Below are 17,051 nucleotides of genomic sequence, written 5' to 3'. Positions count from 1 at the left end.
GCTTCCTCACACTAATCTTTAAAAAAATAACGTGGGACTTTTCAAATAATTAAATTATATTAGCAGAAATGGTACGACCCGTAATGATTTAGAAAACATTTTTGTTTTCCTTACTTTGTTGTCTATTAACGAAAAATAATTTCGAAAATGCTATTGTAATTTAATTTAGTTTAATTTCTGTTTATTAAAGAAAGACTGTAGGCCAAACCAGAAATTCGTATTTTTGCTGTTTGTTTACACTTTTTTATGAGATTTGTGCCTTTAATTTGTGCGTCGTTTAGCCACGCCCACGTAGCGTTCGCGAATGGTTACAGTGTGCCATCTAGTAACAGTAGTGTGGCAACGCAGCCGTAGAAACCATTATTTTGACCCTACTGTCTTGCCGTAATCTCCCCCTCCCACTAACGTCTTCCTGGTCAAACACACGTGGATTTTACTGACGCCAAGCACAAACAACAATAACATGGCAAGCCACGGACTCACCTACGAAGGCTGCAATTTCATCAGACAGCGTCTGGTTTTGTCCACGCTCAGCGGGAAGCGCGTTAAGATAAAAAACATCAGGTCTAAAGATGACGAGCCGGGACTCAGGGGTGAGTTTTTAACAGATTCGCTCCGCATGTGGCGTCGCAGTTAGCTCCCTGGCTAACAGGCTAGCTGTTACGCAGTTGGGAGTGTGTTCAGTCGCTGGGCGTCAGAGGAGGGAAAATGATGGGACAGTAGTTTGATAGTGACACGAGTGCGGTCGTACATTTGTCTTATGAAGTTGTGTCTTCGATAAGCGTGTCAAGGGGCGTCGAAGCAGTGATTTGGCAGTTTTGTGAGTTGTTTGAGGTGTCTTGGTGTGTCAGAATAAAGTTCACACTGTGGGTGGATTGTTTTTGAGTGCCAGACAAATTAAAAAACAAATTACCAGGTGACATTATTTTCAGTCTCTACATATAAATTCTGTCTTCTCTAGATTTTGAGGCCAATTTTATCAGACTGTTGGACAAGTTGACCAATGGCTCCACGATAGAGATTAACCAAACAGGTGAGTGTTACAGCGAGGGTGTGATTTCGGTGTTGCCTTTGTCACAGACTGTATTTTATGCACAGTAATAACTGTTTACTGTGAAGGTGCAACGGAGGGAGATTTCACCAACTCATCGACAACTTTGACGCATGATCAAAATTAAGATTTTTTTTTTTTTATGTTTTACTCCATGATGAACTTTTGCATTTAATATACATAGTCTTCTCCCATAATATGTCATTTATGCCTCTCTTTAAGCTCGCAATCCAAAGGTAGAAATTATTTAAAGCTTTAAGCAGTAAGGATGCTCCAATAGTGAAATTGTGGGCTTGTAGCAAGATTTAAATAATGTCTTAAATTGACTCATAATTATTGATTTGTAACTAATAAAATGTCTTCATTGGAAATCTTATGCATATTTCGTCGTAGTTCGTATTTTTGCAAATAAAGTATTTATTGCTTTTGTTTTATATGTACAGTATGTTGTATGTTATTTTAATACAGCATATATCTGGATGTAAAATGGATTACACTTAATAATTTGTGTGCTTCACTGTGTAGGTTAAGCTGTATTTTTTTCCCTTGTTACTTTTGCTGCCTTTAGGCTTTGTAGACTTAAACCTGGAGGTTTATATGTTAGGTATATCAGCTTTATGTGCAATAAAATGTGCTGTATAAATTTGTACCTTAGCAAATATTGCCATTCACTGTCTTTCTTAGGTACCGTTTTAGTTTACCAGCCTGGGTTGTTGTACGGAGGCACTGTAGAACATGACTGTAACCTGCAGCGCTCAATTGGGTACTATCTGGAGGCCCTCCTCATGCTGGGTCCTTTCATGAAGTCCCCTCTGAAGGCCACTCTGAGGGGAGTTACCAATGACCTCACTGACCCAACGGTAAGCTCATAAATATGTTCACCATCCAACTTTTGTTCTGCATTTTTCTCTGCTGATTTAGTTGCAACTCATCCACCTCATGATCGCACTGGGTGGAGCTGAGCCTTGCATCTGCAAAGAAATGAACTGCGTGTTTTGTGGTGGAGTACACACCTCCCATTTCCATATGGACACTGCCCTCTAGTGCACACTTGATGAGCACGTTATACCTCAGTTAAGATCAACAGTGTTTCACTTAAGAATTGGTGTGCGCACAGTTTGTGTACACATATTTTCAGAAGTTGATGTCACTGGGGTTCATGTTTTTGTAATAATTTGGACACTCATGTGTTGACTTGAGGCAGTTGTGTAACATGCATCTGCTCTCTGGTTTCCCTCTTGTAACACCCTTTTTTTTGCCACATCCTTTGCACACAAGCCAGTCTCTGTATTGTTCTCTTCAGTCCTTTTCTTCAAGGTGCATTGTTTCAAATTAGATATTGTCAACATATCATACAAAAAAGGAAGCCTTGCAAAGTATGAATTGAGGACATTGGAGAGAGGTGTTGTCATGGAAACTGAACAGCGTCTGCCTGTTGTTGTGATGAGACTGGGTTTATTCTAGGGTTTTGGAAGGTAGTTTTTAACTCTCTGCAAGCACAAGGGTTTGCGTCAGGATTCAATCTCACTGTTCCTTGCCAGGTCGATCTGCTGAAGTCCACAGCCCTCCCAGTGATGAAAAAGTTTGGGATTGACGGAGAGGGCTTTGACATCAAGGTGAGGACCTCATGGTATTCTGTTTTTGTAGAGATGCAGTCAAACCCAGGGATAGATAAGGAAGCCATGCATGTCATCTTATATCTTAATCTGTCTCTTGTGTTACACCCTCAGGTGGTGAAGAGAGGAATGGCACCTGGTGGGGGTGGAGAAGTAGTGTTTACATGTCCTGTCCGCAAAACCGTCAGGCCCGTCCAACTGACTGACCCTGGCAAGATCAAGAGGATCAGGGGAGTGGCGTATCCTTTTTAGACTTGCACTTTATTTCACCTTAAGCAAAATGAAAGTGATCGAAATACAGAAACGCCTCTTTACATTTTAGCCCTGGTAATTTTTATGTGCTCATTTTAGTTTGATGAGTCATATTTTTTTGTAATATTAAAGAGATCAGTTCTGTACAATTATAAGTCCGATCTAGTTACAATTACATCAACATGGCACAACTGGTGTGTTATTAATATTAAAAAAAAAAACCCAAAAAACAGAAGGCCAGAGTAGCTCATGTTGAATCAATTCATGAATCATTTGCTTAAACTTTAGCTCAGTATCTAGTTATAAATGAGCACAATGTTGCTGATGAAGTGAAGTTTGCACATAACTGGTAATATGAGTTGCAGGAAGCCATCATGATTTTGAACTTGTTACTAAATACTAGCTAGTTGCCTCTTGATTTTGATATAATTTCTGCATCACAAAGTGGGAACACAAACACACACTTTTGAATGGCGTGTCCTTGACATTTCAAACACAGATATTCAGTGCGAGTTTCTCCTCAGATGGGCAACAGGATTGTGGAGTCAGCCAGAGGCATCCTCAACCAGTTTCTTCCAGATATCTATATTTATACTGACCACATGAAAGGAGCCAATTCTGGCAAGTGGGTATCTTTGCCCACATTTATAAGCTGCTAAGCTTTACATGGGTTTTCTATGTGTTTTTAATTCTCAACCCTTATTTGTGGAAACGAACTAAATCATTGTACTTGGTCAACCCCCCAGGTCTCCAGGCTTTGGTCTGACACTGGTAGCAGAGACGCTCAACGGCTGCTTCCTTAGTGCAGAGATGTCATCCACGCCACAGGGACAGGGAGACCCCATACTGCCAGAAGACCTTGGCAGAAATTGCGCAAAACTGCTTTTGGAGGAGATATCTCGGGTAAATGCACACGTGGACATTTTATACTGTGTAGAGGCACTTGATGCCTGGCTGTACATAAAAGTATAACAGGCATGCACCAGATTGTGTGTGTGTATAAAGTAAAACCTGTGAATAATAATAAAAAAATAATGATATTATTAAACAAGGACGGATCTGAGATGCGGCTATAAAAATGGTTAGATATACCAACAGGATTTCTTTGTGCAAACAGGACAGAGCTTGAACATCACTGCTTCAATCCTGGGGGTGCATCTAAAGTAGGGCTGTTCAATATAACAATATATATATCGGATGACGATATAAAAACGTCTATCGTTTCATTTTACGCTATCGTTTGTTTCGCGGTGTCGCAAAATAAACTGTTTACAGCAATATTTTTTTTCATTTTTTTTGATGGTCACTGTAGTGGCTATATTAATTTGCTAAAGTTCTCTCTTTCAATTATATTTGATATAAAAACACTACGGACAGACAAGCGCCTGTTTTTACGTGTTGTCGTTAGCAACAATGATGGTAAAACCATCACGTGGCTCCGCTGTCTGCTTGTTTCTTTTTCATGTAACACTTTCACAATAAAGCTCAAGATCCTGTTGAGGCTTTTCAAAATAAAGTGAATCACGTGAAAGAGTATGCAGAGAGTTTATGGATGAGAAGCAAAAAAGAGCCGTCAGGTGCTAAAGAACTAAACCTTAGACTCAAACTTTGAAAGAAAATGGTGGCCGTTACAACTTATGTCTAAAAATGAATAGTTTCATGCATCGGTTAAAACACTCAACTCCAGGTAAAGGACGCCCAGCTGGAAACACTTCACGTAAGTTGAGTTGCCTGAGATTCACAGAATTTACAGAAAATATTACATTATTGTGATTTATATCGTTGTCAGGATGATAAATATCTTATATCGGGATATGAGATTTTGGTCATATTGCACAGCCCTAATCTAAAGTATAAAAAAACATATTTTTTTGAGCATTTAACAAATATTTACTGGATTTAAGTAAATATTGCAGTTTTTGACTTTGAGGGGAGCTGATGTAGGTTTGCTGCTTCCAGGTAATTCTAGATGTATTACCTGCAGCGTTAGACAACAATTATTTCTTGCACATTTTTAAAGTGAGAGATATGCACAGCTGGTAGTTTACCGCTCAGTGATGATAAATATTTCACAGTCGTGTAGATGATCTGTATCAGGATGTCACAGCAGATTACATTTTGAACTTCAGCTCAGACTTTAAAGCTTCCACAGTTATAAGCTACAGTTGAATACTTAACTAGAGCTTGTTAAGCTTGTTAAGCTGTAATGGCAAGTCTTCTCTGACTTCGGCACCTGTGTGAAGGTAGGGAACTCACACACAATAATATTGCACAAATAATGTTGTGTTACGACATGTGTTACGACATGTGTTACAACAACGCTGTGGACATGTTTGCAGGAAGCCAAAGCAAAATACACATAGACATGGCATCTAATGACAGAATACTGTCAGCATAACAGACTGTTAAATCTGGCAATGTCTGAAAAAGGCTAAATAATGCAGGTAACTGAAAGCGCTTTAATTAACTAGTTGATCTAAAGGCAACTGCCATTCAAAATAACAAGCCTATCCTGTTTTATTTGCATATCACAAGCAGGAAAAGCTGATTTCTGCCCGTCTTCATCAAGTCTGCTAGTTGTCGACTGAAAACATTACCATAAGGGCTCGGCTTAGAATATAATGTTGTAGAATATTTATATATTTATTGCAGTTGTGAATTCAACACTATTCTTTTTAGATATAAGCCAGTCTTAGAGCACATGCCACCGAGTTTATCGATGTAGATTTTCTATTGCGAAGACTACAGCATTATATTTACAAAGTTGAACTCATTCATAATTCCACTTTTTGTTAGTTTTTTTTTTTTTTTTACTGTGCTGGGGACTCTCTTATCATTTAAAGTAAATTTGGGCTTAAAACAATGTTAGAAAAGCTGCTGCTGCTGAAATAAAACTTCTGAATTCTTGGGGAATACCTTAGATACACTGTCAGCACACATTAGGCAACAATGACATTGCACTTGTTTACCCGCATTCCCTGGTAATAAACCTCGCCTGCATTTTAACTGAAAGAAACTTGTTTGTGGACAGACCGCAATGTAGAGAGCAGCTTTTGTTTAGGTAGATTTTAGAGCACTTGATTGCATTTTCTACTTTTAATTAGTAAAAAAAAAAAAAAAGAAGTAATCATGAAAGCTTTCATGGTGTGTTTTTTGTGGAGGAGAAGTCAGCCTGTGTCAACTGAGGAAAAACATTTGAGAGACGTCTGACATGAAATCAAATTAGATTTTTAAGTTAAACTAGACCGAAGACCAAGAAAATGGCAAAATTAAGTTTGTACATTCAGATCTACAGTAGCCTCAAAGGGTTCTGCCTTAATATCAAGTAATTAGCTGCCTCAATATGTAAAAAGTGTAATGTAATGCTGTATAATCAGTCATTTCTTCAATTTTAAACTGTATTAACAAGGAAAAAAATGGTGAAGTATGGGGTGCAATAGGCCATTATCACAACGGAGTATATAAATATTTGTGGCTCCAGAGTGCAGTGGGTCACACATTTGACAAACAAGCAAAAACCTTCCTGGGAAGAGAGGGAAATTTTTTGGGGAAGGTATCAGCATTTTTTATAATTGTACATTTACATATTGCCCCCAGTTTCTTTCAAAACTCAAGCTCATGTCCAATGACAGGATCTGCGCTCATAAATTGTTTAATTCGTCGAATACACGAGCCGATTGGGTAACGTGTCAGCTGAATACGCTGTGTTCGAACCGATTTAATCGATTAGAAATTCCTGATGGTTGTGACTACATAAAACCAAAAAATGAGACTTTTATTCATTTAGTTATCTGTGTGTTGAAAGGTGGTGAAAGGTTTGCTGTGTGTAAACCGTCGCATAGCCACACAGGAAAAAGCCATTTCATCAGAATACGTACAATGAGAGTCTGTGAATCATGTTTGCCTCCACATGGTTCTGCCTCTCCCAGCCTCTCATAGGAGCCATGTGAGTCAAGTTAGCTGATCAGGGTAGTGCTGATTATCTCTGAAAGGAGAATATTGTTGGCTACATCCTCTTAATTCCAGGCAACAGAGTGCAGAGCTAATATCTCTCGTTAGCTTCCTTGGAGGGTGGTGGGTTAACAGGGGCCTTCTACTTTAAGTTGCTTGGCTTTTTAAAAGCTTTAGCCGCTGCTTGAAGAACAGGTAGATCATTTGAATAACTGCTATGTGTTATACCGAACTGTAGCAGGAGGACAGAGTGATTGTTAGAGCTGAAGAAAACTCTGGAGTCAAAAGGATTTAATTTTATTTTGGGGGCAGGAATACTTTGTTTTTGAAATCTGAGGAAATAGAAATTTGCCCAGTTCACATCAAAGGGCGCAGGTGCCCTTTATGTTTGGCTCTGTTTGTTTTATGGTTAATCAGTACGGTCTTCTAGTTGTAAACCAGTTACTCCATGGACATTTTGTTTTTGGAAGCAGCATCAACACAGGAGCTGACGTAAGTGGGGCACTCTTTCAATTTTTACTTCTTTCTTTTCATCATGGAATTAATTTTTGTATAATACTTTGCAGGATGCATCACACTTGTCTTTGCTATTTGCATTGTTTTCCAACCGATTAACTGTATTGGTGATAATGGAACAGGTTTGTGGAGAAAGCATCCATTATTTTTCATTTAATGCTAATGAATTCATAAGCTTGCTTAGGAAACACTATGTTCCTCACCTGTTGGGCAACTTGTGAAAAAAATGTATATTTCTGTATTACCTAATCTATCATTTCTAGTGAATTTAAATCAATATGTGTTATATAGATCTACAGGTTCAGGTCAAATATATCTGTGATGCTTAGAAGTTTATCCTCAATTATTTGCTTTACTGTCTGTTTTTGAGCGGCTGGGAAAGGGATTAACTGTCATTCAAAGGAATTAAGGGACTTTTACAATAGGCCAATTGGCTGATGGCCTCTGGAGACGGTCTCTGGAAGGCAGGGCCTGAAACTGGTGGTTAGAAATGGCGCTGTTGTGTCATGTTTCTTAGTTTGTTCAGAAACAGTTTTAGGTTTCTTTTCCTGTTTGGTCCAGAGGAGCTCTGAGAAGAGTAAAGTGTAAAATAGCAGAGTGGATAAGATGAGATGCAGTATCAGAGCAGACAGCACAGGGATAAATGTTACATAGACTAACAACGGTAAACCTCTAACAACAAGTCATTGTAATGTGTTTCACCTAATAAATGATGAAAACGTCACCATGGTTTCCATGATATGATTATGTAATTGAATCAAAATTCTGCTGACGAGCTGTCATGATGCCATAATTGAGCATGACTGAGCTACACAAGTACGTTGTTAGAACGGATCAGGTTAATGCTGTATATCGCATGTCAAGAAATAACTCAAACTACCAGCGGACAACTATTTTAAAGGTCAGACTATAAAATGTTCTTGGGTGTGTCCAGTTGTGCACTGCACACAGTGGGAAATCACACACTGAGCTCTGTTAGAGCAATAAGAGCACATGCCATTGAGAGTGCATCATCTGTCTAAATATTTAACATGTAGATGGAATTGGGAGTGTTTGTGTCATTTGGGAAAATGGTAGGAAGATGACTGGACAGTCGACTATAATACATTATGTGAGCAAGAAAGAAGAAAAAACACTTTAGTGACAACTTGCCAAACTGTTTCAAGATTGCTTAATTATATTTAATAGGAAAAAAGTTTAGTTTTTTTAATGAAAAGTTAGACAAATAAACCTACACAGCTTTCACTCTACAATCCCACTGTCGAGAAGTTGATTTCTCTAAACATTTCCACCTCCCTGACGCATTTCAGTGTTGTTTTTAGTTGCTGACACACCACCCCCGCCCTCATTTCTCCCTCTGTTTTAGGGTGGCTGCGTGGATTCATCCAATCAGAGCTTGGCACTGCTCTTGATGACCCTTGGCCAACAGGACGTGTCGAAGGTTCTCCTGGGACCCCTCTCCCCATACACGTAAGACCCATTCAAAAGTTAAATGTACAGACGGCAAATGAGGAACCCACTCAATCCCACGTTTAGTTATTCTTCTACTAGTCCTCTTTTGGCAGATGACAATATCCCAAAGTTCACAATAAGAAGCTGAATAATACTCTGTACAGCTGGATCATCAGAGAGGAGGGGGAAAAGTCTGCATTTCTTAAATGAACCCAAAATTAATCTATTTCCACTGAACTTTAACCCACTCCACTAAAGATTCAGGGTTTCTGGTAAGAGCACTCTGATGGTGGCATGCAACCACAAGGGTTTCTTTACTTTAGTAAATTTTAATTTGATTGCTTTGAGTAACATGTGTGATCAGATTAAACTGTTCAGATTCACATGGCTTTGGAGGGATTTTTTTATTAGGCTCATAATGGGCAGCACCTAAGATAATGTTTTGATAAACTACATTTTTGTAGTTTATAATTTAATCAATACTGTGAAATATTTTATAAAGTCTAATAAGTCTTGTTTCTGTTACCCTGCTTCTACTTCTAACCTATTTGGGTGTGCTGCATTTTAAATGCATAATTTGTGTGTGTTTGATTACTTGCAAACAACCCAAATAAAATAAATACAGCAGTATAAAAACAGCTGAGCACTAACCTTGTTCCAGATGTCCGTCTTCTTGAATGAGGAGCGAACTATGAACTGTCCATTTTCAGTTATCATGGTACCGGTGCTGTGTCCCTCTCAAGTACAGTACTATGATAACTGAAGATTGGCAGTGCCATCACAATACACTCTTCCTGTTATTCAGGTAACACTACATCAGTTTTGGATAATTTCTGTCAAGGCTTACAGTTTTAAAAACAAAACACCTGTTTTACGTTTTTAGCTTTTAAAAACTTGGTATGTATAAGAAATGTGGTGGCTGATGATCTTTATTAACATGAAACTCTCTCCTTTCTCTGTCTATACAGGATCGAATTCCTCCGACACATCAGAGATTTCTTCCAGATTATGTTCAAGATTGAGGTCCAGAAGCCTTTGGAAGACGAACGGAAAGGGGGCGACAAGGTCCTGATGACCTGTGTAGGCGTTGGATACAGCAACATTAGCAAAACCTTGAAATAAATTATTTTTTCATAAGTGTTCTCATCTTTTTTTTTTTTATTAAATGCAAAAGTTATGACAGATATTTGTATGTATAAAAGAAAAGTGAAGTTAACAGATATCAGTCAGACATTTAAGCGCTATTATTGGGTTTAATAACTTCATGAAAATGAGTTACATTTCCTAACTAGTTCAATCAATCATATCAGTATGAAGTTATTCTTGAGATAAGTAGCTGGTCACTACGTCAGGAACAGGTCATCATAGCTGCTGTGATGTAAAGCTGAACGACCCAACAAAGGAGCTGGTACAAGTTATTCGTCTTGGCCACACAGACACTTGAGTGTTTTTCCATAATCACCGGACACTTCAGACTACACAAGGATGGGGAGAGAGAAACGAAAGGAATTGGGTGTTTGTGACACACACCACAATAAACAAAAGTTAACATTTAAACATGTTTATGTGGAGTCTAATGTTATAAATTCATAACATAACTCCTGTTAATACTGACCTCTAGCTGACTGTAGAGGGAACATCCAAACAGCTTCTTGTACTCTACTTTGATGTCTATCAAATCGATCTCTGCTCGACTGACGAATATCCTGGTCAGAGTGCACTCGGTGGTCCCTGCACCCTGGACCAAGTATAATTTGGAAAACAAAGACATTCGTCCTTTAAGCCAGGGGCTTCAAACTCTGGCTAGACATGGTATGGCATACGTTAATTTCGTATTGTTCCACATAGAAAAATGGTCTCAACAAGATACAATGCAGGTTACCTTACAGGTAAGAACCTGTTTTACAACTTCTGACAGAATGGCATATTTAATTAATATAAATTCTAATCAAAATGAAAGTTATAATTTGTTCATATTTCTGTCTGACATTGGCATGAACTCAGTGATGTAGCTTGTTACTATGCAGACTTCTGGTTTTACGTTGCAGTGATGCTGCACTAGTGCGTTTGGTTTGCTGTGTGCACAGACAGACATGCTATCTAGATTTCCCATAATTTATAGACATTTATATGCAGGCCCGATTGAAATCTGCAAAGGGCCACATTTGGCTCGCAGGCCTTTTACACATGTGAAGATGCAGGGTTTTTTTTGTTTATTTTTATTTTTTTGCAATACTACTGTCAAAAGTTAGCCTACGCTTTCTTATTCAGACTGTTGACACATTTCAGCCAGTGTTGGCTGTGCTGGTCAAATCACTAACAGTAAAATGTGGTCAGCATTCCTTTCCACATCACTGGTGACCAATACAGTCTGCTGCGACTGAAAGGGTATGATGCAACCATACAGAATGTGAATTTTGCTGGGCAGACATTTCTGGTGTGCATAGAGGTTTAGAAAGGCCATCATGACACAGATGGACAAACTGACCAGTTGCACAACTCACCTTCATGCTCTTGAAAAGCCTCTCAGCGAGGTATGCTGGGACGTTCTGCACACACTTAACTGAAAGAAATGAATTAATATATTACTTTTAAATTAACTTAAATGCTTAGACGAGGAAGACATCGATAACAACAAGGCAGTGATGTAATATTTTGCTCACCAACAGCCACAAGTAGTTCCTCCAGGTTTCCAGACATCTCGCTCTTAATGCTCTCCTGCAGAGTCTTCTTGCTAATATTCTTGTACTCAATCAGAGCTGCCAAAATACATTGAGCTGAGATTAGTTTTCTCACATTAAACTTGTAATATACTTTTATTTTTGCCAATTTAGTAGCGGTTCTCAGTGGGATGCGTATCTTCTGGTAGGTTCATCACAGCCCATTTTCGTGATTCAGTTTAATATTGTGGAGCTCCTTGGTTCATTGCCTGTCTGAAACAAGCGATTTCTTTAAGCCAGCTTTCTTCCGACCAACAGTGCCATGTTAATAGAAAGTTTAAACTGTCTGGATCTGCTGTGGTGACAGCAAGAGGTGTGTACCTTAGATTGCCCTGAATGAATAAGAATACCCCCTCTCACTAGCATAATACAAAGCCAAGAGTTAGAAAAAAGTGTCTGAAACAAACCAATTAGAGCGCCCCAAAGCAGAAAATTCAAAAAAAAAAAAGCATTATAAGTTTACTTCAAGAGCCCACAGAAGATGAATGACTTTGCTTATTGCACCATCATGAGATTGCATCTTTGGGTTTTTGTGTCTTGAACTCTATCACATAGATACTGCCTCAACTAATGGAGTCTATCTATAATGTTTTTGATCAGGTGTCAGTGAGAATAAATCCTGATAAAATGCCTTTTAGTGTCACCATGGCATTTGACTAAAAATCTACTAATCAAATACTTGCATACTTGCACTGTCAAGGTGAGCATGTTAGCATGTTGCTCTTGATAAACAGCCTCAGAGAGTTGCAAGCATGGCTGTAAACTCTTAGTACTATTTCTAAGATGCTATTTATCCACAGGATGAATGATAGGTCAGGGATCAACCCACTTTGCCTGAGCTGGGGAACACTTCTGTGGCACAGGATGTCAATAAACTTCCCCTCGTCGGTTCCCCACTTCTTCTCTCCTGCTTCATACAAGGCCTGCATGGATTCAGAAAAGGTATGAGTATAATATTGTTGGACTACACTAAAAAAAAGAAAAAGTAAAAAAGAAAGACACAAACACACAGAGTCAAAGTTCAACGCAAGCACACTAGATTAACTGAATCCAACATGAGAAAATTTCAACATGCTTTCAACATAGGTGCAGGTTGAAACTTGCATCACCCAGCAAGGTGCGTTAGCTGAGATGAGTGATGCCACCAAACTCTGAATGAATTAACCTAAAAACGTGAAAGAGAAAGCTGCTATTTAAAATGTTTGTACTGCAGTAACACAAAAGTTACCTCAGTTTGAAAAGCAAGTGTTTATACACAAAGGAACCAAACGTAAAAAAGTGTACCTTAGCATCGGCTTTTGCCTTGGCAGCATCCACGCTGGTGGTCTCATCTCTCTTCCCCTGTGAGGGAGGACGCGTTTGTGAGTCGAAGAGAAAAAAAAGAAACTTTGAAATAGGCTATAATGATATCCTGACAATTCAATGTTCTAAATAAACAATGTAACTTAAAAATGGTGCAATTCATTTAGCTCACACAGGACATTATTTGTATTTCCTGCATTTTTTCCTACAATCAGTATTTGGATATGAAGAAATCAACGTGCTTTAGGAGTATATTTCTAAAACATAAACACTCACTACACACCTGCTGACTGCAGTAAATTTCAATGTGGGTGTGGTTCTTATTTGTTGGGAATGTTATGTCATCTGCTGTAATTTCATGTGCTATACCTCGGCCAAGATCAGCAGTGCTTTTCCATAATCTCCAGATACCTCCGACTGCAGGTCGTGAATCATCGCTCTTCCCGTTTCTCCAGTGAGACAGCGGAATACATGAAAATTTCACAATACCGTAGTACATCACAAACAACTGCCAACTCATTTATGATTTCAGTTTCATCAGATATATTTGAAATACTGTGTGTTAAAATGTCCTACTTGCTAGGTATGCTTCAGACAGTTCTCGGATCTGCTTGTTGGATCTCGAAGCAAATATTTCTGTCAGAGTACTTTCTGTGGTCCCTGCGCCCTGTATGCACAAGGATATACAAATGAATAAATAAATGATAATGTCAAAACAATACAGTTTAATACATCTGAAGATCAGGCTCTTATCAACCCGATGTTGACATGTGCTGTATAAATACAAAAATATGATAGTGAACTGTTGTTTAAAGTCCAAACCATAAGTATAGCAAAATTAGATTAGATTAGCATTTATTGTCCACTTAGAAGAAATTTCCTTGGACAAGCGAGTGGAACATATCATGTAAGACATTTACAAAAAATTCACCAACTACCAAACAATAATTTGACTGATAATGGCACTAGAGAAAACTTAAACCTTTTAACCTTACGGATTGGTACCCTGAACCTTTTTCCTGAGGGCAACTAGTCATCCTCATTATAAAGGATGTAATTTTTTCCTTAATTTTCAGACCCTGTTTTACACCGACTCTTCAAATATCTTCAGGAGGGTAGATGAAGAGAGCATCCCAGTTATCAGCCCTTTAAATCAAATGTTGAATTTGGAATCTGAGCTTGACTGAAAGATTGCCAAACCAGTAATACCATAACGGATATTAGAGTCAATAGTTGCCCTATGGAAGAGCAACACAATATTTATCCACTCCATGGACATGAAGCCTTCTTAAAGCACTGACTAATTTGTGCACACACATGCTCCACGTGATGAAGCCACTGTAACTGACAATCAAAGTGAACCCCTTAAAAGTTGTCACTTGTTCAGCCTTTTCTCCACCAATTAAAACCGGGCTGTAATCTCCAATAGATCTTCTTTCTTTAATATTCTTTACATTTAACATTAAGTTTAACATTATACTCAATCCAAACAAATCTTTAGTGAACAAATTATAGTGCACGTCAAATTTAGAAATTATTTTTGTAACTTTTATTTCTTCAATCACTGAGTAAGTCACCTTTTTAGAAAATTGTTTTAAAAACACAATTCAAATTATCTTAGTTTAACAAAGTCTTACCTTCATAGCTTTGATGACTTCCTGGCAGTCATAGACAGCAGGAGGCGTTACCAAGGCTACTAACACGTCTTCAAAGTCTCCACGAGTGTCACCCTTCAGGTCATCTATTAATGTCTAATTGGGAGGGGAAAAAAATCAAGTCCTGCGCCAATAATGAGAAACTCAATTTGGCCTTTGTCTGTGTCAACATCAAAGAAAGAAAAAGCTTCAAAATTAAACAGGCAAGTGTATTTATATACCCTTCCTGTGGCTTTCTCATAAGCCTTGGCGATGAGCTGTCGCTGAGCATTGCTTCTTTGGGTCAACACATCAATCAGAGTCTTTTCTGTTGTACCTTTGAAGAAAACAACACCAAGCAAACTTTTAATTCTTTCAATTTTTTTTAAAAAAGTGTAGAACTTTCATCAAAGTTGTCATTTTACTTCATGTCTATTATCAACCTCCTATTCTATGGTGAGAGTGAACTGAACTGGATTTCCTTCTTTCAGCTGCTCAAAGCAGATCATCTGCTTCCATCTCACCATGTTGCTAGCATCCTCCTCTCTCACACCAACTCTCTGTAGGTCCTCCTTCAATTCATCTATGAACCTTCCTCTTTGCCTCCTTGCTGGGAGCTCCATCTTCAGCATCCTCTGCACATGTCCAAACCATCTCAGCCTTGCCTCTTTAACTTTGTCTCCAAACATCTCAAACTGAGCTGTCCGTCTGTTGTAATCATTTCTATTTTCTTAAGAGAGTCCATCCTGGTCACTCCCAAGAAAATCTGAGCATTTTCAGCTCTGACACTTCCAGCTCAGCCTCCTGTCTTTTGGACAGTGCCTCTGTCTCCAAACCATACAACATAGCAGGTCTCACTACCATCCTGTAAACCTCCCTTAGCACTCTTGCTGCTATTTGAACTGGATAACAGATAAAGACTTCCCTAATGGCTCATCCACTCCATTTTGAACATGAATGTATGGCAACTTTTCTTTTAGATTAATAAAGTACCCGAGTGTATATGTGAATGAGTTCACCTTGCTTTATACCTTTATACCTTTTTATACTGCAATAAAAAAGGCACATGAGCACATTTGCCGAAGTGCTTTACATATCAGTCAGATATAGTAGAGCATCTACAAAAATATATCAATGATGGTAAACCATTAGCTTACCAAGGCCCTCTATGGCCTTCCTGAGAGCAGACACATCTTCATCCACTTTGAAATTTGCCTTGTCCTTCACAGTTCCTCTTGCACTGGACTGATAGACACAGATGCATGCCAGTGAAAACTAATCCACAGGTAATAACTGCACCATGTATCATGCTATAAAAGAAGAGCAGGTTGTACTTACTGTCACAGTCAGTGAAGAGGGGTTGTCTAAGAGCAGGTCCAAGTCATCCTGAAACACAGAGAAGGTGACCACCTTCATTTTTCTATTTTGAGCCTACACGGATACAAACAGACATCTATGTAGAAGTACTTACCCAAACAGACATTCTGGTGGTTTAAGGGAGGCGTTTTCCACTACAGAGAAGAAAGAAAATACACTATTAGCACCTTAATTGTGTTGTAATGTAGCATCATAAGAGCTGACTCATGCTTTAATGGGGTTTTTTCTAGCTGAGGATCGACATTCCATCTAATCAGGGCAGCGCTTTTATGGGCATTGATGTGGCATCACAAACAAATCTGTAGGGTACAATAACACAAAACTAACTAAAGTCGAGAGAACGTGCGCAAAAGGAACTACAGAAAAGCAAACAAGTAAGATCCGAATGTAGACGAGGCATATCTAAAGAGCAAATTTCCTTTATAAAAACCAACAACAAGCACATACAGGAAGCTGATAAACATTTTAAAAATGAGTTCTTTTTCGTCTTACCAAGAAACAAGGAGAAGATTGAAGTCTGAGAACGAATTTCACAAACGCGTAAAAAGTCGCCACACCTTTCAAAGGGGTTGATAAGCAACGCCCACTGTGGGCTGGAGTACAGTGAATCACAGAGTACGTCTCTCATGAACTCCTCACTCCTGCAGAGTAAGAGTACAGCAGGTTACCATATAAATAAAGCAAGAGAGATTACGACCGGCTGACGACTTTGCGCAAAAGCCGAACTAACTGCATTTCTGAAATATTTTGGATTCCATTTAGTACCCACATAGAGCTTTTACTTCGATGGTAGTAGTAATAGGTGTATTTAAACACCTATTATCTATAGGCAGTAATTTGCAAATCCTCTCTTTGATTTTTTTATCTATGTAAATTTCCCATAAGTATGATTAAAATATATGTCATTAATGTTTTCTAACAAGTATGTGTTGATTAGGTCTGTGTACTCGTTAAGCCCAAAGCAAATAAACTGATCAAATAGGGGGGATAGTAAAGTTAAAACAGTGAGAAAATATGAAGTACGACTTCTAAAGTAATGTCCATTTGAGTAAATATATTTAGTTACATTTTTGAATCCAATCTAACAAACTTTTTAGTAGGTCTAAAGTCCATGGCAGGGTAAAAACATGAGTCAGAGAGAAGGAGGAAGGAAATGTGACAGGATGAATATTTGCTTTGG

General features: G+C 38.5%; 2 protein-coding genes across 2 annotated transcripts; one reads left to right on the top strand and one right to left on the bottom strand.

Annotated features, from left to right (window-relative positions):
- The first annotated feature begins 311 nt into the window (after nucleotides 1–311).
- rcl1 (RNA terminal phosphate cyclase-like 1) lies at nucleotides 312–9,975 on the top strand. Its single transcript, XM_085164607.1, has 9 exons — nucleotides 312–593; nucleotides 962–1,033; nucleotides 1,736–1,911; nucleotides 2,593–2,667; nucleotides 2,782–2,906; nucleotides 3,419–3,544; nucleotides 3,666–3,822; nucleotides 8,753–8,856; nucleotides 9,807–9,975. The coding sequence occupies exons 1-9, from the start codon at nucleotides 464–466 to the stop codon at nucleotides 9,958–9,960; spliced, it is 1,119 nt and encodes a 372-aa protein (XP_085020733.1). The 5' UTR covers nucleotides 312–463; the 3' UTR covers nucleotides 9,961–9,975.
- LOC146514456 (annexin A3-like) lies at nucleotides 5,706–16,503 on the bottom strand. Its single transcript, XM_085164612.1, has 14 exons — nucleotides 16,364–16,503; nucleotides 15,966–16,005; nucleotides 15,833–15,880; nucleotides 15,652–15,739; nucleotides 14,737–14,831; nucleotides 14,498–14,611; nucleotides 13,437–13,527; nucleotides 13,230–13,309; nucleotides 12,843–12,899; nucleotides 12,388–12,481; nucleotides 11,502–11,597; nucleotides 11,343–11,401; nucleotides 10,454–10,576; nucleotides 5,706–10,313 (listed from the first exon to the last, which is right to left on the bottom strand). The coding sequence occupies exons 2-14, from the start codon at nucleotides 15,975–15,977 to the stop codon at nucleotides 10,254–10,256; spliced, it is 1,017 nt and encodes a 338-aa protein (XP_085020738.1). The 5' UTR covers nucleotides 15,978–16,005; nucleotides 16,364–16,503; the 3' UTR covers nucleotides 5,706–10,253.
- Between the last annotated feature and the right edge of the window lie 548 nt (nucleotides 16,504–17,051).

This window comes from Neolamprologus multifasciatus, chromosome 7, assembly GCF_963576455.1.
Source record: "Neolamprologus multifasciatus chromosome 7, fNeoMul1.2, whole genome shotgun sequence".
In the NCBI taxonomy this organism is placed as follows: domain Eukaryota; kingdom Metazoa; phylum Chordata; class Actinopteri; order Cichliformes; family Cichlidae; genus Neolamprologus; species Neolamprologus multifasciatus.
This window is presented reverse-complemented; position numbering and strand designations above follow the sequence as displayed.

Bases quoted from the DNA above. Each gene is read 5' to 3' on its own strand.
- rcl1 (XM_085164607.1), top strand. From the start codon at position 464: ATGGCAAGCCACGGACTCACCTACGAAGGCTGCAATTTCATCAGACAG. The intron at 594-961 runs GTGAGTTTTTAA...TGTCTTCTCTAG, and splicing joins TGACGAGCCGGGACTCAGGG to ATTTTGAGGCCAATTTTATC. The intron at 3,545-3,665 runs GTGGGTATCTTT...TCAACCCCCCAG, and splicing joins AAAGGAGCCAATTCTGGCAA to GTCTCCAGGCTTTGGTCTGA.
- LOC146514456 (XM_085164612.1), bottom strand. The intron at 11,598-12,387 runs GTGGGTTGATCC...GTATTTTGGCAG, and splicing joins TGTTCCCCAGCTCAGGCAAA to CTCTGATTGAGTACAAGAAT. The intron at 11,402-11,501 runs GTGAGCAAAATA...CATTTCTTTCAG, and splicing joins GGAACTACTTGTGGCTGTTG to TTAAGTGTGTGCAGAACGTC.